General features: G+C 45.0%; 1 protein-coding gene across 1 annotated transcript in view; it reads right to left on the bottom strand.

Moving 5' to 3' along the window:
* Window positions 1-207: 207 nt before the first annotated feature.
* Window positions 208-23,313, bottom strand: part of C5H9orf43 (chromosome 5 C9orf43 homolog) — a 204,356-nt gene continuing 181,250 nt past the window's right edge. The window contains exons 13-15 of the mRNA XM_086920032.1: window positions 20,307-20,449; window positions 13,634-13,724; window positions 208-840 (exon numbers count right to left, since the gene is read on the bottom strand). Coding sequence (XP_086776158.1) covers window positions 542-840; window positions 13,634-13,724; window positions 20,307-20,449 — 533 coding nt within the window. The 3' untranslated portion in view covers window positions 208-541. The remainder of the gene's footprint in view (window positions 841-13,633; window positions 13,725-20,306; window positions 20,450-23,313) is intronic.

The raw sequence follows: 23,313 nt of genomic DNA, 5'->3' as shown, positions 1-23,313 counted from the left end.
CGATGATTACACACAATGCGATCTTGTAGATTTGAATGATCGGCATGGGGGTTCTGTGACCGACATTCAAATGAATCTGAAGGTTCTAAGAAATCCTAACCCTCAGCACCATATCAAAGGGCGGTCTCCAGCCAAGTTGATCGGAACCACGAAAAGGGATCTTGTCTAACATAACCATAAAAATCGCATAAATGAGGACAACAAAAAGTTGTTACAGGCATGTTTACTCACTCTTTTAGTGTATGTACATTATCATACTGTTCAAAGTATAGGATAAAGGAACTATACAGACAGGGTACACATTGTGTAACCGGTTATGGCTCAAATGATTAAATGTTATAATTTTAATAGTTCAAACGTTTCTTGAGTTAAGCAAATGATGCATCATGTGTCTGTGTGCCCTTGACATCTCTTGGGTATGGCAGCTTACTAAAAAAACATTTGAATTCTAAATACAAACTCCCCCTGCACACTAAAAGCACATTTTTATTAAGGATAAATGCACCCTCTCCAGGGCGTCTCTGACTTGAAGGCCCCAGCCTCACGTGGAGGTTGCAGCAGGTTCACTCTCAGGTGAGTTTTCCTCTCCAGAAAAGCTTCCTTTGCGCAAGTATTCTGGGGATGGAGGTGGGGGAGGAGGTCTGGGAGAAGGAAACAGCACCTTTCCACCTTCCTCCAGCATCTTAATTGTATTCAACTGATTCTTCTGTTTACAGTCACCTAGAGCGTTTCTCGACTCAGCTGCAGTCTCTGGATTCTCTTCTGTCTGCTGGTCTCTGCCATCATTCCAGACTTCTGTCCCTTCTTCAGGGGTCCCTGTTCCTTCCTCTCCATCAACATCTTCAAGTGAAAAATGGGATAAATGACAGGTTTCAGTGTGAAATCATCCAGGAGCCAATATACAAGCTGAATACAGATATATTTAGTCAGATCTACCCAGGATGAACATTTTTGGAACCTTTTCCACAAATACTGCAAGACATGCAATATGTTTTCAGAAGCCTCAGCTGTTATCATGTGATACAATGTGTAGTGGTATGAAGCATGTCGCTTTATTCAGGATGTCTTGTCCTAACTTGGCTGGAGTTGAATGTGTGTTTTGTTTTCATTCTTTTCTTTAATGAATCTGTGCAATTGGCTTGCAATAGAGGCGTGGTATATGGTGAATTCCTCGCTCCACCGTGAGTCAAATGGAAATTACTACATTTTTGTAAGTAGAATAGAAACTTAAATGTTGAGTTCCGCAATGTTCAGTGCGGGGTTCCCCAAGGCTCCTCCCTTTCCCCCCTTTTATTTAACCTGTACATCTCCCCTCTTATTTTTTCACTGCAACAAATGGAGGTCGCCGTATTTAATTATGCGGACGACCTCCAGCTTGTCTTTAACCTTTCCTCCTCCCCCGACTCCGCTCTTAACTTTCAAACCATCATGATTCACATTTGTGACTGGATGAACCACAATCATCTTAAACTCAACCCAGACAAAACAGAGCTGGTGTTGACGGGTGGTTCATCCAGCCCCTGGTCCCCCATCTTTTGGCCCCCTTCCCTTGGTCCCCCACCTGCCCCCTCTACCTCAGTTAAAACTCTAGGCATCAAGCTCAACTCCCAACTCACCCTTCACTCCCAGGTCAGCTCTGTGGTTTCTTCTTCCTTTCTGGCACTGCGTACCATACGCAAGGTGTCCCGTTTTTTCTCATTTGATGCACTAAAACTGATTACCCTCGCCATGGTCGTGTCCCGCCTGGATTATGGCAACGCCCTATATGCAGATATTCCTGCATATAGTCTTCGGCGGTTGCAGCAGATCCAAAACCAGGCGGCGCGCCTGGTGTTCAAACTTCCTAAATCTCACCATACCACTCCCCTCCTAAAGTTCCTACACTGGCTTCCTGTCTGTGCCCGTGTCCAGTTCAAGCTTGCTTCTATCACCTTTCAAGCACGACTGGGCACGGCTCCGGCTTTCATCTCATCTGAGATTATCCCCTATGTTCCCGCTAGGGAACTGCGGTCTTCTACCCAATCCCTTCTTACTGTCCCACGGTTCCGGAGAAAGAAATGGGGAGGCTCTAAATTTGCGACCCTTGCTCCGATTTTCTGGAACTCACTGCCTTTGGAGCTCAGAGCTTCAACCTCGTACCTACTGTTCCGGAAACAGCTCAAGGCACATCTTTTTGCTAAATTTTTTAACTAATATTCTACTTCTCTCTCCTGTCCCCACTTAGCTTCCGCCCCCATGTCCAGTTCTCTGTCAGTTTAGCGCCATGAAACCGCTGGTGTACGTGCGCTGTATAAATAATTTTAAATAGAAATAAAGTTAAAAACAGTTAAGCAATCATAATTATGGGCAAAATTAATTTCACCCTTACACAGAGAACACATTCTGGGTCACAATTCGGTCCATCATTCTTGCTTGCCATGCCACTTTAGACAGGAACCAGGCATATGCAAATCAGCCATTGTCCTGCTCCAATAAGAACAGTCCATCCCAAACTGCAGGTCAGTCCCCCTCAAGCCGGAACAAAAGCAACCCTAGACCGGCATCATCCTATTTAGGCTCCATCAGTAGGGTGCAGTTGGAGTTCTGCCGCACAATGATCACGGGACCAATGTCTGAACATATCCATTACACTTAGGGCCTTACACTGAGGAAAACAAAAAATGCCATGTGTAAATTCACTGCAATCCAGTCTAGCATTGTTTTGCCCACAATGCCATGTAATGCAATGCAATGCCAATGTCATGCAGGCACAGACCTTGATTACAACCAAGATTAGATACACGCGGTCGAATTTGATGGCCTTACGTCCATCATTAGATAAAAGACTAACATGTGTTGATATTGACCCTACGAGGCTCAACTCTTGCTCTGCCTGCGGTTTTGCATGCTGTACCAACAATATCACTTCACCAAATTTCATCTGTGACTTAGTTTCTATTTCAGTGGCTTCAATGTGCAAACATGATTCAGAAATTTTTTCTTTGCTAGAAGATGGTACTTTGGACCTGCTATTTATCACGGAAACTTGGTTGAACGGTTCAAGTGCTCCTGACATTGAATTGGCCATTCCCAGAGGGTTCAAAATCCGAAGGAAGGATAGAGTTAGTGGTAGGGGTGGAGGTTTAGCAATTATTTTTAGAGACTCTTGGGTTCTTAATGTTGAAGATTCCGGTAATCTCGCGGAGGGTGAGATTGTGAATTTTTCTTTACTTTTGTCCCCACATTTTACATTGGGTGGCTCCCTCATTTACCGACCTCCGGGCCCCTCTGGTCTCTTTCTTAAAGCTCTCTTAGAGACTCTCGTTCCCAGAGCAGTGAGGTTTTCTCGTTTTTTACTGCTCGGTGACTTAAATATTCATGTAGACTGTCAGGAACGTCAGGAAAGTAAGCTCCTATCTGACTCCTTTGACCTGGCCTCTCTAACCCAATGGGTTTGCTCCTCTACACATACAGGCAGGCATATTTTAGATGTCATCTGTTCTAACTTTCCACTGAAGGTTGAGGCCCCCCAAATATTAACCTGGACTGATCATCAGCTTATCAGATTTTCGTGGTCGGCCATGAAAGATTCACCCAAGGCCTCTATGAATATGCGCCCCCCCAAAGATCAATGTAGGTAATTTCTCTGCTTGGCTTGATCAGAATAGGCCCTTTTTGGGTGGAGAATTAGTTTCTGCAGTGCAGATCTTTGACAGTTGGATACGAGCGGCTATGTCTGTCTCATCGAAGGTGACAGATCCTGGTAGAAGTAGGATAACTCCTTCGCAACCCTGGTATTCGCCCCAACTACGCACTAGTAAACTAGCCTGCAAAAAATTGGAGCGAGTATGGAGGGTGGCCTATTGCCCACAAGCGAAGGCAGCTTACCGCTCGGCTCAGCGAGAATATTATGCTAACATCAAACTGGCTTAAACTGAATATTTTGCTAGAAGAATTGAGAGGGCGAATAACAACAGCCTTGAAATTTTTTCTATAGTTAAGAGTTTTCTTTCTCCATGTGCCGAACAAATATCGATGAAACCCTCTACTGAATGGTGCGAAAGTCTCTCATCCTTTTTTTTGACAAAAATCGCTAAAATTCAACAAAGTCTTTTAACGCAATTGGCGGTGGGAGTTGGACTGCTGATAATGTTGGACCTAATGTTTCACCCATCTACACTATGGAGAGTTTTATTCCACCTTCAGTGGATGATACCTTGGTGGCAATTAAATCGTTAAAATCCGGTGCCCCTGGTGATACCTGCCCGGCCAGGGTGTTGGCTGAAGTGGCAGAAGTAGTGGCACCTGAGGTTTCTCAAATTATGGGCTTATCTTTTACAACAGCTAGGGTTCCTAACGAATGGAAACAGGCTAAGCTGCTTCCCTTGTTGAAGAAGACAGGTGCAGATCCATCTGTGCCTAGCAACTATAGACCTATATCTCTACTCCCAGTTATGGCAAAAATTGGTGAGAAACTTGCATTTGCTCAGTTGAATGCCTTTGTAGAATCCTCGGAGGTTTTACATCCTGCTCAGTCTGGCTTCCGTGCAGCTTATAGCACGGAGTCGGCTTTGGTGGAGATTACTGAGGCAATCAGGGAGTGCCTGGACAGTGGCGGCAGAGCGGCTCTGATTTTATTGGACCTCTCTGCCGCTTTTGATACTGTCCCGCACTCACTCCTCCTGACTCGCTTGGCTGAGATTGGTGTACTGGGTTCAGCATTGGAATGGGTGAAGTCTTTTCTATCGGACAGGTCTCAGCAGGTTTGGATCCCTCCTTTTTCATCCTCAATTAGGCCCCTTACTACCGGGGTTCCTCAGGGATCTACATTGAGCCCCCTGCTTTTTAATATATACCTTACCCCTCTTATTGTGCTAGCCGAACAAATGGGAGCAAAAATCATAGCATATGCAGACGATACGCAGCTTTTATTTACTTGGCAGGATGCAGCAACTAACACAGAGGTTGTCCGTTCGTGCCTTTCCGCTGTGTTTAACTGGCTAGCAGTGGCACAGCTGAAGTGCAACGAAGACAAAACTGAATTTTTGTTGTACAGCCAATTTCCGCCCAATTTTAGAGAACTCTTGTGGCTGTCTGATTTTCCCCAACCAGGCTCAGTTACTATCTCTGCAAAGAATTTGGGAGTCTGGTTTGGAGAGGATCTGAGATTCGAGGCACACATAAAAAAACTTACAGGGGTGTGCTTCGGATCCCTTAAAGCCATGAGAAAGTTCTTTCCTTATCTGCCACCTTCAGCAAGAGAGTCGGTTGCGAGGGCTTTAATTTTATCTCGGCTCGACTACGCCAACTCTCTTTCTAGCGGAACTCCGGCCTTCTTAGTTGCCCGACTGCAGATTATCCAAAATGCGACGGCACGTTTGCTGTGCAAAGTTCCAAGTAGAGAAAGTGTGCGAATACATATGAAGGAACTACATTGGCTGCCGATTGCGCAAAGGATAATTTTTAAAATCCTTACTTTAGCATTCAAGGCAGTCAATGACCTTGGGCCTCCTTACCTGAGGAAAAGATTTAGCCACTATGTCCCCACTCGGTCTCTAAGCTCATCTGACTGTAATTTCTTGAGAGTGCCCGCTTTCAGCGAGTACGTCTGGGAGGCCAGTCGCTTGCTGTTGTCGCAGCTAGGACTAGGAACACCCTACCTCTACCCTTGAGATCGATTGAAAATTTAGTTCCTTTTAAGAAGGCACTCAAAACTTATCTTTTTAGAATTGCCTATTAGCCTTTATAATTCTTTCCCGATGGCCACTTGCTTGTTTTCTTTTTCGCGCCAGGATACTCTGGTAGTAATAGAGCGCGCTATAAAACAGCTAAATAAATAAATAAATAAATGCCATCCAGCTGCGGTTTCTTCGTGAGGGCGAGGGAGCTTTGCTCCCCCCTTCCCCCTGCTACGAGCCACGATAAGTGTTAAAAATAAAATGACAATGAAATGATTTCATTGACATTTTATTTTTTACACTTTGCACAGCTCGCAGCAGCCACCAACTTGGGCACTAGCCAGGAGAAATGGGGGCGTATCCGGACTATCCTCTGCTGCGGAATGGCAGCATGGAGGACTGGCCAGACACTGCAAAGTACGCATGTCTGTTGGGCCGGATGTCTTACGACGGTCGGTCTGACATGCGGACTTTGCTGCTCTCTACTCAGCTGCCTTAGACCGCTGGGTGGAGAGCAAGCATAGGCCTCTAGGGCCTGAAGGAGGATCAGTGCAAACCACTCCATCCAATCCTAGTGCTCCTCTCATGCTGGTTAACAGCATGATAGCACTGTCTGGATAAGTTAGAGGAGCTCTTCCTGCCATAGTCTGCAGGAGAACACAGTGAAGGATGAGTCCTAGCCCATGGGTAAGTACAACTTACATACTTTTATTTCTATTAAATGTGTAATGCATGTGTTTGTGTTTTATTATGGGCTTTTGGAGGGAGGGGATGTTTGTATTTGGGCTTTTGGGCGGAGGGGTTGTTTTAGTTTGGGCGTTTGGAGGGGGGTTGGTACATTTTGTTGTTTTGGAAGTGATGGGGCCTGACCACTTTCAAAGGGGACCAGCCGCCCCTGATGCCATCTCAAACAGGACCTGCTGTTAGATTTTAAGGGGCAGTTTAGGGCACTCTATTGATTGTTTTTAATTAACTATTAATAACACATTGGCGATTCACATTCTCCATTTATACTGTATGTGCTTCATTGATATGGGACAGACATTAGCAACATTCAATTAATGTTGGACAGGCCTCGTGGCGTGCCCGACCCCTCCCCGCATGGCGGGTTGCGGACTCCTGCTACCCCTGTTCCCCGGACAAGAACAACCCCTGCAACCCGCCGGGTCAACCCACGGCTCTTCCCCGGCGGAACTTTGGCTCATGATCACAACAGTCGCAGCTGGCCCGGGTCCCTTCCCGAACCACTGTCTCCGGCCCAGCCACCATTTTGGACACTACACGACCAGGCCTTGTGGCCTCGGGTCGACCTCGGCCTCGGGCCCAGCCAGGCCCCGACATCGAGACACCACCATCCACCCAGGGGGTAGAGAGACCACTTGGCAGGTCAATGGGAGAAGGAGTGTCGATGGCTCCCCTCCGCCCAGTTTCGATCGCCCTCGGCCTCCCTGGGCGCTGGCTCCACCCCCCTGCTGGGTGTCTGGACTCCCTCATCCCGGACCTCCCGACCTCCAAGTGCGAGGGTCCGGACATCAAAGGGCGCCAGACCTATAACTGGGGCAGCTCCAGAGCAGGAAGGCAGTGGTATCCTGGAGTCGAGAGACATCGAGACGAACTCATCCTTGGAGGCCTGCTGGCGCTGCCGCGGCTCCTCTTCGTGAACTACCTTTGAAGGCCTGCTGGCGCTGCCGCGGCACATCCTCGTCGTGAACCATCTTCAAGGCCTGCTGGCGCTGCCGCGGCCCATCCTCGTCGTAAACCATCTTCAAGGCCTGCTGGCGCTGCCGCGGCCCATCCTCGTCGTAAACCATCTTCAAGGCCTGCTGGCGCTGCCGCGGCCCATCCTCGTCGTAAACCATCTTCAAGGCCTGCTGGCGCTGCCGCGGCCCATCCTCGTCGTGAACCATCTTAAAGGCCTGCTGGCGCTGCCGCGGCTCATCCTCGTCGTGAACCATCTTGAAGGCCTGCTGGCGCTGCCGCGGCTCATCCTCGTCGTGAACCATCTTGAAGGCCTGCTGGCGCTGCCGTGGCCCCTCCTTGCGAACCCTCCAGCTCGAGGATTGTGAGCTCCACCCTTGCTACTCCTGTACCGGACCGGTACTCAGACTGTCCCGCTACCCCTTTCCCCAAAGAGACTAGAATTGACGGGATCCTCGAATCCTGGCCCCCACTGTATTGTCAAGTTAACCTGCTTAAGAATACCTATAAAAGTATCCGTAACCTATCTTGGTGTGGTGTCCTTCTGTGGGGGGGAAGTTACTCGTCCATACGATTACAGGAGAGGGCCCTCGCCAGGAGGCCTCTCCCCCTTTCTCGGCCGACCCTCCGGGTCCCCGTCTAACAATTAAACAAAAATATAACTATCAAATGTAAAAAAATCAATTAGGAGTATCTTACTTACATTGAACTGAATAATATAGAAAGTGCTCTGCTGTGTATCATAGAGACTACTAAATACTTCAACTTGAGCAATACTATCAGTAGACTGAAAGCCTGGACTATGAGCACCTCGAGTGATGGAACTCTGGTCCTCAGGAACTAGGAATGCTTTCTTAAAAGTGGTCACAATTTACTAATTGAATTATATCAAATGCCATGGTGTTTTGCGAAGCGACCTACATATTAATAGGTTGATTGCAAAATACTGAATCGATATGGGTCACAATTCAACCTAACTCATGAATATCAATGAGGTAGGTTGCAAATTGCAGCCCACTACAATTCTACGCCATCACAGTGTCTGTGATTGATTTGAAATTAAACAGTATTTTTCTTTTTTTAAATCCAGCACATTTTTCTTAAGAGAAAACAGGATGCATTTGAATAAAAAAAATTAAAAGATTTACAAACTTTTTTAGATTCAGCAGTGGGGGGAAAACATTAGCGAGGGATACATGGGACTAAATACCATTTTTGACAAAAGGGAGTACATCTTTTGTTTTCCCTTGCATCCCAGGCATTCTAATACAGTTCAAAAGCCATCACTACATAACAAAAAAACAATGAAAAGGAGTTGTTAGCTGGTTGTTTAAAGAGAACCTACCTGGACCCATTCATCTGCCTATGTTATTCAAGCGGAGAATGTAAGCAGTTCTAAATCAGTGTTGTAAAATGCATTGGAGTTGTAAACTGATCCTGAGATCCAGGCATCTCTGACAATGGGGTACAGGTAAATAGCTCTAAAGTGACTATGGGCCTGATTTAGGGTTTAGCGGACAGGGTATTCCGTTGCAAAGGTGAGGGAGTATCCTTGACAGCAAATCCTCGGTCCATCAGTCTCATTTAAAGATGGGTGGGCCACAAGTATTTTGTTGGTGGAGCTCCCATTCCCTCATTCAGTGCAATACTTTCTCCAATAGCCAGAAGGAGTAGGGACAGTCGGAAGAAGGACATTTTTTTCCTGTCTGTCACTGGAAAGACAGGAAAAAAAATCAACTATGACCCTCAAAGCTTGGAAGAAAACTTTCAGGGTGTGGGTTTGTTCGTTTTTTGTTTTTCAAAAACAAACTCTCACTTATGAATTTGTTTTGGGAAAATACAGAAAACCTTCAAGATGTTTGAATGCCAGCTGTCTTGGCTGACAGTACCATCCATCAAATCTTTCTTGTATCTATGGCAGTTCCTGTCAATTTAGAGAGATGTCCTTGGGACTGGGGACATCTCCTAATTTGCTGGACAGAATCGGACCCTACGTTCACTCTAGTAAAGTATGCAGATGTACTGGATTGCTGAACCTAAAGCTAGCGGGCCTTTTAGAAAGAAAACATACTGCATGCAGACATTATGCATGCCAAAACCCAACTTACTACAATTTGGTTTCAGGCAGCCCTACCTTTAGCTGGGAAAGCATGCGATTGAAATCCCTGGACCTGTCAAAACAGCAGTGTCCTCTAACAATACAGGGTTTATAGTGAATGAATGAATGAGTACAGATTTGTATAGCGCTGGCTACCCGGGGGCATCCCAGCGCTTTAGACCTGTCTCAGACAAATCACTCAGCAGAACAGGAAGGTCTTCAGCCGCTTTCTAAACTGTAAATGATTAGGCTCAAGCCGCAGGTAATCGGGCAGCTGATTCCAACTTTTTGCTGACTGTACTGCAAAACGTCGCCCCCCTGTACGAGAACGCTTGATCCTCGGGACAGAGAGCAAATTGCGGTGGTTGGATCTAAGAGCTCTGGACCCTTGATGGTGCCTCAGGAGAGGGCACAGAATGGCAGGGCCCTTGTTGATTATTGATTTGTGGGCCATACACAAGGCCTTAAACTGGATCCTTTCCTGAACAGGTAACCAGTGTAGAGCCCGGATGGCAGTCTTCGCCGAGCTGTGTCTAGGGACATCCAAAAGCATTCGGGCTGCGCAGTTCTGGACTGACTGGTGTATCTTAATGGTCCCTAATGGTGCCCCCAAGTAGACCGCGTTCGCATAGTCAAGCCGCGAGAGGATCAGGGACTGAACCAGGATCCGTCTTGCCTCGAACAGAAGAAGGGTGAGGACCTTCCGTAGGATCTTCAGAAGGCCGTAACAGGTGGCGGCGACCTTACGGGCTTGAACTTTAAAACTAAAGGTGGGATCAAGCCACACCCCCAGACTTTTAATTTGCTCCTTCGGGGGAGTGCACATTGGACATGCGTTCTGGAAGAAATCTAGTAGAGTAATGTCATGAATAACAAGAACTCATTGGGATTAAGTCCACTCATAATGAGGGCTTAGTCCCAACGATACAACTCCTGACAATTCTCAGTTTCCCCATCACTGGGAATATAACTGTTATCAGATTTAGGTGAGAGGAGACTGACCGGAACCAGACATACCAGTTCCCCACACCTAAATCCGGGGAACTCCCATATACCCATAATTAAATTCAGCCTCAAACACCACTTTTCCTCACGTAGAGCAGTAAAAATCAGCAATAGTGAAACCTTTCCTAATTTTTTAGTCCTGCCTGAGATAGCACATGCATGACATTTTGTTACCTTCAAGGAGTTTGGAACCCACCTATTGCTTCCCAATGGTTGGTTCCATCATCACTCTACTCTCCTTGCTTCTTTTTAGTCAGTGCATGTCAGCTTTACTTCTTCTTCTTGTGTTGGTCCTACCCCTGGAGCTGGACCAAGTACTGCTTTCTTTCGGTGCTCAGTCTCCTTCCATTGGTCATGCGCTATTCAATACTTTTGTATTTTAGTTATAGCATTCCATAAGAGTGCGTGTGTTTTCAGGTCGTCTCCCCCAGTTCTACATGGTTGCTGCTTCGTTGTTGTCATTTGCTCCATTGTTATTGCCCGGTCATTGTTGCTTTCCATGTTGTTGTTGAACCGTTGTTCCTTGCCCCATTCTTGCCAGCCCGATCATTTCTTGGCCTGTTTGTTGTTGTTGCGCCATCGTTGCGTACCTCGTCATTTTTGCCCTGCCATTGCTTGCCTGTTACTGGTTTCACAGTAACCCCTGCTCACCTAGCATTATTGCTTATACCGCTCGCATATTTGTTACCACCACCTCACCCTCTCCCACGTTTCTGCTTGAACTGCCCTCCTCCCACATTGTTGTTTAACTAGTCCCCTACCTACAGGAAAAACAAGCATTTGCAACGCCACTAGGTTTCTATTAGCTATACGGTACAGCAGCATGATTGCTTTGCAGCATGGCCAAAAGTAAATAAATAAATAAATTCACTATGACATGGTCAACATTGGCTGCACCGTAGCGCATTTCTTTCCACTTTCAACAACACTACACAGCAGCCGCGCTGCTGCACACCATGGATTAAAAAACATTGACAAAGCCAAATTTTAGAGCTGTACTACTACACAGCATGGCTAAAAAACCTTGCCAAAGTCTATAGATCTGGCATAGGCAAGACCTATTAGCTTTGTCAAAGTTTGTTACATCTATTGGAAAACAGGCATATTGCATTGAGTGGCATAAAGCAAAATGATGTGCTGACCTGGCAGAATGTGAAGAGTGGCCTCGAAGTCTACCAAATCTCAGAAATATTCATAGGCCTTGGGCAGAATGGGGCTCCTTTGAAGGGTTGGGGGTCCCTGACGGGTTTGGGGCCATCCTGCACATGAGGGCTGCAGGGGCCTGTGTTATACCCTTGATTGTGTTCAATAAAGACTTTGAGTGGGAATTGTGTCAGCCCCTTTCATGGGATACAACGACTTTTGTGTCTATCTCCATACACAGCTTCTGAGTCAATGTTCTTCCTCCTTATTTTTGTGTTTGTCGCACTCAAGAAACATTTACACTGCTGACACTAGAACCTTTTACTCAAGTGCATGAGCAACTATTTTCTCTCTCTGCTCCCCAACCTTCCTCTGCACTCCCCTACGCTCTTTATCAACTATTAGCCCCCTGAACGTAAGCCCAGTTCCCTTAAACACCACCCGCCATTGTACTGGTAAACCACCATCTTTGTATGGATTGTAATTGTTGCAAGATGGCTATCCCACATGCATGCACACTAAAAGTGGCCATAATGTAATGAGTTTTCTTTATTTGAGAAACCAAAGCTAGCCTCTACACCTGGTTGCACATGCACAAGAACTATTTGGGGGAAGGCAGGAAAAACAAGCATTGGCAAACCAAATGGTGTTTCAGGAAAGACCTGCTGACTATGCCAGTGCTTGTTTACATAGGAAGTTGAAGAAGTCTACTGAAATATTTTTAACAGGAACACGTCAGCATAATTTTCTTAATTTGGATGTTACATTGTTGCTTACAGAAAGTGGAGCTAAATATTACGACATGGTATTTCTTTTGCAGTAATTTGCTTTAAGCCAGCATTTGTTGTCAGCTTGACAACAGATAACGTGCCACTAGAAAAAGAATCCTGCTTGTTTTATGATAGGGTTAACTCAGTGATCATGTCAACAGTGCTCATTTTGAAAGTATTTTCCTCTACTAAGGAATGTTGTTAAAAGGGCGGTGATAATGTTGTGTGATATAATGACATACTGCAGTGACAAGTGGATGCTTACTTGCAGCAATGCAGCCTGGCAGTGTGAGGGCTATTTTATTTTCTCTATAGTATAGCTTCTATTGGAGATTGATTGTGGATTGTAACTTTTGGAAAAATGCTGTTCATGGCCCCAATCATGGAAATGGGGAGGCAGATGACATTGCGGTCTCATAATTACCTGTTAAAAAAAGGTCCAAAATAAGGACAGATTTACAGGAGAGGGCAGGATTTGCATGACTTGCCAAATGAACATATTTTACAAATATACAGTCTGGAGACTCGTGCAATTTTGCCTGTTTTCAGGCTTTTGAATGTGGAGTAGGAGCCACAGTGCAACATTCACACTCTTTGCACTAAACTAAAGGTAGCCAGGGGTAATTGCTGCTACGTCTCACCCACCTTTCAGTACCCCTGACACTGTCCTTGCTTCCAGTGGAGTAGCTATACGTTGTGCCGCGCATGGCGGTCCCTGCATTTACCGCCCAGTGGCAACATATAGGGGGGGAGGGGGGCGGGCGTGCTGGCGATTCCCACAATGGCCGCCCGCACACCAGCTGCAGGTAAGAGGGGGAGGTGAAGGCCGTCGCCCCCAAAACTCCAGTCACTCCGGGCAAACCGCCCGCCCCCCTTTGCTACGCCACTGCTTGCTTGTGATGGCTGTCCCACAGGGGCATTTGGGGCAGTGTCCAAACAGGCTTGGAAGAAGGATGCAGTGAGGTTGAGAGGCTGATCTAGTGCTCTCCTACTGCTATGTCTGGCAGAAGAAGAGCAGCAGAGCAGTGTTTAGATCCACATGGGGCATGTCAGGAAAAGCAACTTCAATTTCGCCCTGACCAGCTCAGACTGCAGCCTTCAGGTCTCTGCCTGCTCATCTCTTTGGTCAGCCAATGACAAGGCAGCCACAATCTGCCGGGAACCCATTCAAGAAAGCATAATTCATAATATTGTATAATCAGTTTTTAAACCCACATTTCACTCCCTATAGTTGTGATTCCCAGCTTCCCAGTACCACATACCAGACGCTGCCTTCACAGTATCCCCTTCTTCCACTGGCTTCTTCAGATGGCCTGTGTGATTCTCCTCCTCAGAGAACTCACTCAGCATATCCTGAGAATATAAAAAACACACATAGGAACTTAAGAATAATTTATGATCAAATGAAGGAATCATCAAAAACACTATAAACCACTGGACGTGGGGTTGGCGGGTGCCAGATGAGCGCAACCAATGTTGGTGCTTTTTATTTCTCTTCTTGTTTGATGGCTTTACTTTACACTTTTGCCCCCCTATCTGCTGAGCGTGATGCTTTCCACACTTCCTCCATTACTTCCCAACTCCACTTTATTTTAAATTTTCTTTTCCTGCGTATGCCAGGCTGTTACTGATTCTGGGTCACTCGCTTCCCCATCTGGTGCTCCATGTCCCTCCCCAAACGCTTTTTAAATATTTTGTTTTGAGGTTTTTTTCCTACAAGATTCAGTCAGCTTCACACTGGTGCTGAACTGCTCGCTTAAACGTACAAAGCTCTCCGTCCCTTCCGTTGCAGCATTTTTTAAATATATTTTTTTCTTCCAGGGCCTAAACTGCTACCGGGCAGCTTGTTCCTTCCTTTTTTGCACTCCTACACGTCATATATACTTTTCAAATTTACTTTTCTAAAATGGCCGTGTGAGAACAGTAAATTAAAGAAGGCAAAATGGCGCCAGTGCACCACAATGCATACGCTTGCATGCATCACGATGTATATGCTTGCATCGGTGACCATATTGGCTTTTCATTAATAGACAACACATTCCAAAATGAACATCCATACATCCGCCTATGTTGTCATGCAATAGCAGCCATTTTGGAATCTGACCAAGGCCAAAGGGCAATAGATAAACCTTTTAAAAAGTGAGACCCATTGCCAATGCGTGTCATATTTCTATCAGGCCTAGTGTGAAGAAACTGGTGTGAGATAATCGCCCACTACCCCAGCCCAACAGGCACAGTTTTATGCGTCTAGTCGTAGTAACAGTAATCTGAGGGCCCACACAACACTGTCTGAATATTCCTGCAAATGAAGAATTGCACAGAGGGTGCACATTCTATTCTCTCTAGGGACGAAGAAAAAGTTATACGCCTGCAGCAATAGCTGGCCATCATGTTTCTCAAATGCTTAAAATATTTATTTTTGTAATCCATATAGAGCCCAATTTAGCACTGTGTTGCAAAGCAAACTAATGCTGCAATCTCTGTTAGATTCTTACATTTTTGTGCTCCCTAGATTTTGCTGATTTTCACAAAAAACAGTCAATAGTAAAAGAAAAAGGGCTCCATTCACAAAACTAATTTTTGCACTAAATTAATATGTGCTCCTTTGCTTAATGGCACGGTTGTCAATTGGACTTAAAGTAATACCAACATGAGTTCACACATATCTTAACATCAACAGGGTCACCCCAAAATCTTTCGGAGAACTGAAGACAAAATGTAAATATCTTCGCAGAGCATGAAAAATCTAGGAAGGTTTTTAATGCGCACAAAAAAAAACAAGAAAGTGGGGTTAAGTTCCTAGACTTTCTACTTATTTACTGGTATATTTGTGTAACCCTCACGCCAAATGGCAATAGGGTGCTCTAAAATGCATATATATAGTCAACAAAAACTTTAGGAATGTAGGAAATAAATACAAGATTAAAATAACATCATTGCAGAATTAAATAAGCAAGCAACCGTATCCAGGCAGAAGGCAACTATGAATTTGCAGCAAATTCTCGGTAAGCCAAGAGCAACAAAATGTATTTAAGCATTTTGTATAATGGCAAAAACTCAGAAGTAGAAAGAACAAAACAAGAAAGGAGATTCAACAAACAAGGGGCAGCTAGGAAAAAGCCTTGGCTTTCTGCTTTCCTGCATCTATGAATCTTTGTACAAGTCAAACAGTGTTTTGTGATATATTTGTAGTAGTTTACTAATGGATCTAAAGACAGAGCCAACAGTTATGCCATTTTGTAGTGAGATCAGCACCTTAATATAAAGCTGAGACACCCACAGCTACAGATTGACTACCCCCGTCATGTGCCTCTTTATATGTGGTCAAACACTCAGGTCCACATGTATGAAAGTTTTTGCATTCACAAACGGTGCGATTCATTCAAATCGTCTACCTGCAAATACAAAATAACCCTTGATGATGTATGAAAGGCTTTGTAATCGCAATTTTAGGTGATCGCTAAAATTGTGATTACGTAAAATTGTGGCTACAAATAGAAAATCACAAATTGCAATTCCCTTAGTACATGTATGAAGCATTTTCCAGATGCAAACTGTGCATTTAGGAAAATGCAATTACCATCGACTTTAAAAAATTCACAAAACTGCATTTTCCAAAGTGCCATGTAGCGCACACATGCCCATTGGGCATTGGTGCGCTTTACATGTGCACAATTATTTTTCTGGGAGTGCCTTAGGCCCCCAGGGACCCTTAGCTTTGCATTACCAAATTTGCGATTGCCAATTAGGTAATCACTTATTAGCTAAAGTACAACCTTTCAAATCTATGGGCCTTCAGCCCTTAGGCACGAATAGAGTAATATTACCAAATAGCGATTCTCTATTTACTGAATCGCTATTAGGTAATATTAAGTAATTGCAAAGTCTTTGGCGATTCCTTACATACATAGCATTTTGCGATTACCAAATAGCGAATTGGTAAAAATCTCTATTTAGTAATCGCAAAATGCCTATTTGATACATGTGGTCCTCAGAGACTTAAGTTGAGGCAGTGCAGTTTGCATCACACATTCCTTCACCATTCCGTTGTAAAGCTCAAGAGCAAGGTGTGACACACAGGTACCAAGACACTGGACTTCCACTTACCATCTCAGAAATACGTGTGTCACAAAACTTCTGGGTCTATCAGCTAAGTCTGACACAGTGGATCACCCAGTTTATCTCTTCGTGTCACTCTTTCTGTTCCATTCTCATGTTATTGTAAACATGACTAATACTCCATTTACTGGTGTAACTCAATAATTGTGTTTAGAGACTTCTATCTATGTCATACATTTTCTTTCTGTCAAACCTGATTTGCACTCATACTAGGCAGAGCCTCATCTGTTGTGAGACACTTTAACCTGACCTGCAGTGTCTGCTAGCACCATTAGGACATATTAGGAATAGGTTTGTGTGCCGTTCTGCCTACTTTGAGGGTCTATAAATCACTTGCCACCCCTCTAGCCCCTTCTCATTGAATGAATACTTTGACCCCAGTGCTTAATTTGTAAAAGAATAAGTGTTGATGCCCAAAAACTCTGCCCAAAAGCCTGCGGCCGGAGTAATGAAATCTTGCTGCACCAAATACCAAAGCGGCACAGTCCACCTCATGTGTCTTTAATCGACTACCAGACCCTCCCTGACCCTTTATGTCACTCTTTCAGTTCCTTACTTTCTCCCTTTGTGACGGTTTCTCTGCCTGTCTCTTCCTCTGTCTTTCCGCGTTGTGTGTTTTTCCTCTCTTGCTCTCGGTCAATGTCTGAAGAGGATAAATAAGTGCTAGTCCCCCCAAAAAAAGCAGGTGGCTCCAACAGGCTCAAATTAAGCACTGTCTAACTCATAAACCTACTGATCGGCTGAGATTAGGATACCTGCGTTATTATGACATATATATGAAATAGCTTGAATTCTGTTGAGTTTGGTTGCTGATACCAGTGCTTACACAGTACTTTCTATGAACATGATCAGTAAAAATGACTGAATCCTTCACTTGTTCCTAAATTTGATCAACACATGTTCTATGGCAATGGTGTTTGCATAAAAGAATGGGGCCACATGCACTCAGATTGAAGATGCAAAAAGCGGTCACAATTTTTCTACTAACTTTAGTAACTCAAACTTGATGCTACAAACTGACCTAAGTATTAATAGGTAGGTTTACAAAACAGGGAATTGCACAGGGTCGCAGAATGATCTGCAAATGTATATTCATTAGGCAAGACGCAATTTGGATAAAGAAAACAGCTGTATAAAAAAAGGTTTACATTTTGGAAAACTTCAGTGAGAGTTGCCAGTGGACCTACCACTGCCTACTACCTTGAAGTTGCATCCTTGATTCCCATAGGGGACAGGTCCAAAGGGAACCCCTTCCCGCTTGCAAAACAGTTACTGCCTCAACTGGGGAGTCTGTTTGCAGCCAGAACTGCTGTTGCAACCCATTGATGCATAAATTACTGACTCGCACTTTAGAGGAAATGCCCAAAACATCCCTCTTCCTAATTCCGATTGGGTAAATATCATACCCCTCATTTTGCGATTCAAAGAAACCTTTTTGAATCACAAAATGGAGACAATACATTGTTAAGAATTTTGCAGTCACAAATTCTGTGATTTTGCGAATCGGGGGGTTTGCATCCGCAAAACCCATCAGTATACCTGGTCCATGTTTTCCAAAAACTTCACACCCTCTCTGAAATAATTCCAAATAATCCCAGAATAGAAATCTTAACAATGAACTGTACCGAACACCAAGTTCATTAACTAACTCAAGTTTCATTTTTACAATCTTTGCATCAAATTTTTTTTAAATAGAGCCTGCATGTGTTTTCGCTTTCATCAGTGCTTGGATTATCTTTTTGGTAGCTAAATCCTATGTTAAGTCATCTTTGTAGGCACAAGCAAGCATTTTGGAGCCACATAACTGTCTGCAAAAAGATCTGTCGAGATCTGGGGTATGCAATAATGCAATAACAACTACTGTATAACATAAGTCGGCCCCATTTTATCTGCATAATTTATCAAACTCTACCTCTCTTCTTCATGAACAGCACTGCTTACATATTTATTGAATGTGCTTTAAATTCCTCTGTATCAATTCAATATCGAACTATGGTTCTTCCATCTATTCCTCTTTCTCTTGGTCTTGGTTATCCAAGCTCCGTCTCACCCATAAGTTCCTCCTCTTCTCTTAGATTTGATCGCTATCTCATTTGTTTATGTGATCATTTTGCCCTTCACTCGGCAATGTTGTCTTGGCAATAGTTTCACCCGGCCATGCCGGTGACGAAGTTTATGGTGCTCTGCTCCCGTCTCTTGGGAGCACCCGCAGCAGCTGCAACTCCAGAGCCAGCACACTGGTGCTTCAGGAATTCGGGCCGAACCGCACTCTGCGTCGGTTGGTTGCCAAGCAACCCTTTGGGTGGGGCGGCTAACCAAGGTCACTGAATCAGCTCCTTGGTGTAGGCAACCCCAAAGCACACCTCCAAGCTGTCACGAACAGGGTGAGGGAAAGGGCTTCATCCCTCTCAGCTCTCCCCTCCTGTCCCTCCAGAACCACACAGGCAGGCCAGCGCTGCATGAGCTGTCGGTACACGAGAGCGATCTTCATGAACTTTCCCCAAGTAAGAGGGAAGAAAAGGTAGCGCTCCACAAGTGCTTTCTGCAAATCACCAAAGCGCTCACCATGCGCTATATGTGCCCATCAATAAGGCAGGCCACAAAAACCCTGGGTGATCACTGGGGTCCAGAGTAGGAAGCACGCTCAGGCCAACACATAGGTAGAGTCCAGGTGGCGATTCCCTGGCAGCACAGCAATCTCCTGGGGCAGCATACAGAACCAGCAGCGTATGGTCATAAGTCCATGCAGTGTCTTCAGGGTCACAGCCCCTGTATTTATAGTGCAAAAGTCTTTGTTCTGGGGGCACTTCAAACACATATTAGAAGTGCACAACACCCCCATTCCCATTGTAATCTCTGGGCCCAGACACACCACAGGGGGCGGATACAACATTGTAGAAGGCAGGCACAGCCCTATTTAGGTGCAGGTGCAACTCCTCCCACCACTCCAAATGCAGACCAGGTATATTCAGGTGCAAGGGAAACTCCTTCCGCTACTCTAAATTCAGCCACAGTCTATTCAGCCTAGCGCTGCATCACCCAGGAAAGGCAGGACACACCTCAACCCCCCTTGTGACCGTCTAGAGTGAATGCACATCCCCTCTCTCCTGTCAGTCAAAACCAGACGGTCAATACACATCCAGGCAGGGCACATATCAGTGAATTCCCAATGCAACCCTATTCTGAGGGCTGCCTCACAGCAGTGAGAAACGAAATAGGATGTTTTGTCACTACCAGGAAATGCCACAAAGTTAAGGCACATGTCCTACCTTTTACCTACGCCGCCACCTGCCCATAGGGCTAGCTAGGGCCTACGTTAAGAGTGACCTAGATGTAGGAAAAGGGGAGTTTGGACGTGGCAACCACTTGCCATGCCACGTCACTGCTGCAGTGAACTGCATGTGCAGGTGCTGCAGTGGCAGAGGCCTGAGGCAGGTTTGAGAGGCTACTTCGGTAGGTGGCACAAGCAGCGCTACAAGCCCATTAGTAGCATTTCATTTACAGGCCTATGTGTATATGGGATACAACTGTACTAGGGAATTGCAGGTAAATTAAATAAGCCAAACATGTGTGGACCAATCTTACCAAGTTTACAAGAGAGAGCACATGCACTTTAGCACTGATCAGCAGTGGTAGAGTGCCCAGAGTCATAAAACCACCAACAACATGTCAGAAAAAACACAGGAGGAAGGCAACAAGTTCTTGGATGACCCTGCAAAAAGGGCCAAGTTCAGCACTTAACTAGGAGCTAGGCAGCAAAGCTGGTATCATTATTATTTAATCATACTGAGCCACAGCAGGCTTAGAAGGACTTACCATGTTTATTGGTAATTCCGTGCTTAGCAAAGGGGTGGTTTCTAGAGATGGGATGGCCTTGGAGTCCCCAGATAAGGGAGTCAATCCAGAGGAACATATCTTGCTGCCTTCGGAAGACACCTCTTCTTTGGATATTGTGGAACCTGTAAAAAAAAAAAAGCATTGTAAAAAGGATATCCTGAAGTGTCCCAGTACTCTGTGAAAAACAACGGCGACAAAGCTAACATACTTCATGATGCTCCAGCGCACAGTTTACAGTTTGGAACTGAATTTAGGGAGCTCACAGTCAAGGTTGTTGGCACCCATTTACAAATTATGTTCATCCGCTTGTGCATCCATGAAGGAGGTGGAGTTATCGGCAATAAGCGTGTCTTCCTTTTTGTGTTCCATTCTTTTCAGTTTCAGAGATATAGGGGTAAGCTATATTTATTCTGAAGATCATTCTTCATTGGGTCCACCTGATAGCCTTAATTTCTTAGTCCACTATCTGGATCAACAAACGTTCTGACTTACCAGATAGCAGCTGCTGTTTTAGTGAGACTCAGACTCTCTGAAATACTGGTTTAGGTGTAAGAGAGATTACCCAGAACTAGTTCTTTATAAGAGAGATAAGTCATGCAAACTCATGAATGTGTAATGGTAAAAGAGCTCAGGATGATATAACCTAGATTTACTCAATAGTAATATTTGCTGTTAATGTGGTAGTATAGCGCCGTTAACAAAAGTTCAACAATTACCAGTCGCGACTTTTGACCTTCAGAACTGTGTTCTTTGTAGCCATCACTTTAGCCACATGTTTATGCTTCAATAGTGGGATATCAAGGGCATAGCACAAATTAAAACATTTAAACACAGGTGGTTTGTGTAAACATTTGATGTTTCGCGTTCTTGGTCAAAACTGTGCATTGCGGTCGTCCGCGCATGTGTGGGTGACCACGCATGCGCAGTTTTGACCAAGAATGTGATGAAGAGGAAGAGGGCAGCCCAGGGACGCCGCAGCTAAGGTAAGGGGTTTTCTTTACTTTAAATTGTTTTAAACTCTGCACACTCCAGGGGCGAGCGGAGTTCTCCGCCCACGGTTAATAGTAATACACGCAAGTATAGTAGGACACCATGAGAGGCCTGTAAATATTCCTCTACTAGGACATCAGCATACTTGTCAGAAGATTTTGTGGGACGCAAGTCAAAGCACAATGTGAGGCCATTCTGTGGTCCAAGAGTGACACCTAGTGGTGGTTGTTACCTTACTTATCGAGAATAGATCCCAAAAGCAGAGTTTTAGAGTTTGGAAAACGGGATACTCCGGGATACTCCGTCATAAATGTGGCGGATGTCCCGTCCACTGTATTACAATTTCATTATAGCCTGTGGTACTTGTAATACGGAGGAGGTCAACATTTTTACAAAGTATCCCATCTGAAAAACTCTAAATAAGGCAGGTGGCATAAATAAGGCCTGCTCTCTGCTTATGAAGCGTCCAAACTGGAATGGCATGGTGAGCAAAAAAACTATGGATTTAGACCCAGATCTCTGTACTGAGGTAAATGTATGATATTGTTCTGCATTTTGACCATCAATTGTTATTTTTGCATTTGTCACCCCGAGTGGGACGGGTATGCACAGACGTGGGTTTGGTGCTCTCCATGCCACTGGAGTCAAGCTATCCTGGCTGATGAGGGCTAATATCCAGAAACCGGTCCTAGGATGTTTGTTTCCAGGCCAGAGAGGACCTGGCCTGGCAGTTCGGGCTGGACTGTTCCCATTGGGCGCAGGCTCAAGACTGATTTGCATATGGCTGGGTCCAAACTGGAATGGCATGGTGAACAAAAAAACTATGGATTTAGGCCCAGATCTCTGTACTGGGGTGCATGTATGAAATTGTTCTGCATTCTGTCCATCAATTGTTCTTTTTGCCCATGCTTATGAAGGCCCTGGATGTCAGAGCAAAGTACAGTTCTGTATAGATGTGCACTGTATGCGCTCTCTAATGTCTCAGTACTAGAAAGTCATCGAATGGTGAAGGTCAATACATAAATGTGTGACCTATGTTCCCTGGATGCTGAACACTTATGTGTCTTATCAGCTCCCCCAAGAATGACTGGAAATGCATATGGTCCACTGCAAGCGGTGTGATAACAGGTCTCTTTTTTTGTTGCATGAGGTGGAACAAGAGAGCCAGAGAGGACACCAAGGGACAGTCCAAGCCCATAGTTGGAGGCAGACTAGGTAAGTCTCCATCTTTAATGGGCCTCCCTGAAGCTCTGACAATGAAAGCAGATGGCTGTGAACCCTCATCGCCTGCCCCTTCAGTTTAGGGATGAATTTGAGTGTTTACTAGTCCAAGGGAGGGTCCATGTTTCCAGGGAGACTAAGGAGCTCACATTTTTCTTCTGATTACAAATAATTTAGGAAGTCGTTCTCCTAGCTGCCAAGTTTTAAGTTTCCCTGTGTGTGACATTTCCATGTTTTCTGAGGCATGTCAGGACTTCATGTGTTGCACTGTGAGTGACATGTTATCGTAAGCAAAGAACATGGCCCATCTATCAGTGTAATGACATAAAAGTTCCAAACGATCCCCTTTTGTGCAACAAAATATTTTATGAAAGGATATAATACAGCCCTCTATGGGATATACACTTGGCAAAAAGTCAGGGCTGTAATGAACAAGTTACTTACCTTCGTTAATGCATTATCTGGTAGAGACTCTATCTAGCTGCAAATTCCATACCTTTGAATGTCTCAGGCATCAGCATGGATCCAAAAACCTTTCCTGAGCAATGCCCCTTGCGCGTGCTGTTGGGTGGCTCCATTCGGCTCTGTGTAATGTAGTCGGCGTTGGTAGTGTTGGTTATGAAGTTGCGATACCTAAATAGACGCCTCCCAGACGGGCAGACGTCAGTACTTTTAATTTTTTCCATGCCAAAGGTAAGTAAGTTGTTCATCTGATAGAGACTTCTAACTGCAGATTACCTACCTCTGAATTAGATACCCATGCCATACCATCCCG

The sequence above is a fragment of the Lissotriton vulgaris genome, chromosome 5, assembly GCF_964263255.1.
Source record: "Lissotriton vulgaris chromosome 5, aLisVul1.2, whole genome shotgun sequence".
Lineage (NCBI taxonomy): Eukaryota > Metazoa > Chordata > Amphibia > Caudata > Salamandridae > Lissotriton > Lissotriton vulgaris.
Note: the sequence above shows the minus strand (reverse complement) of the source record. Positions and strands in the feature narration are given on the sequence as shown.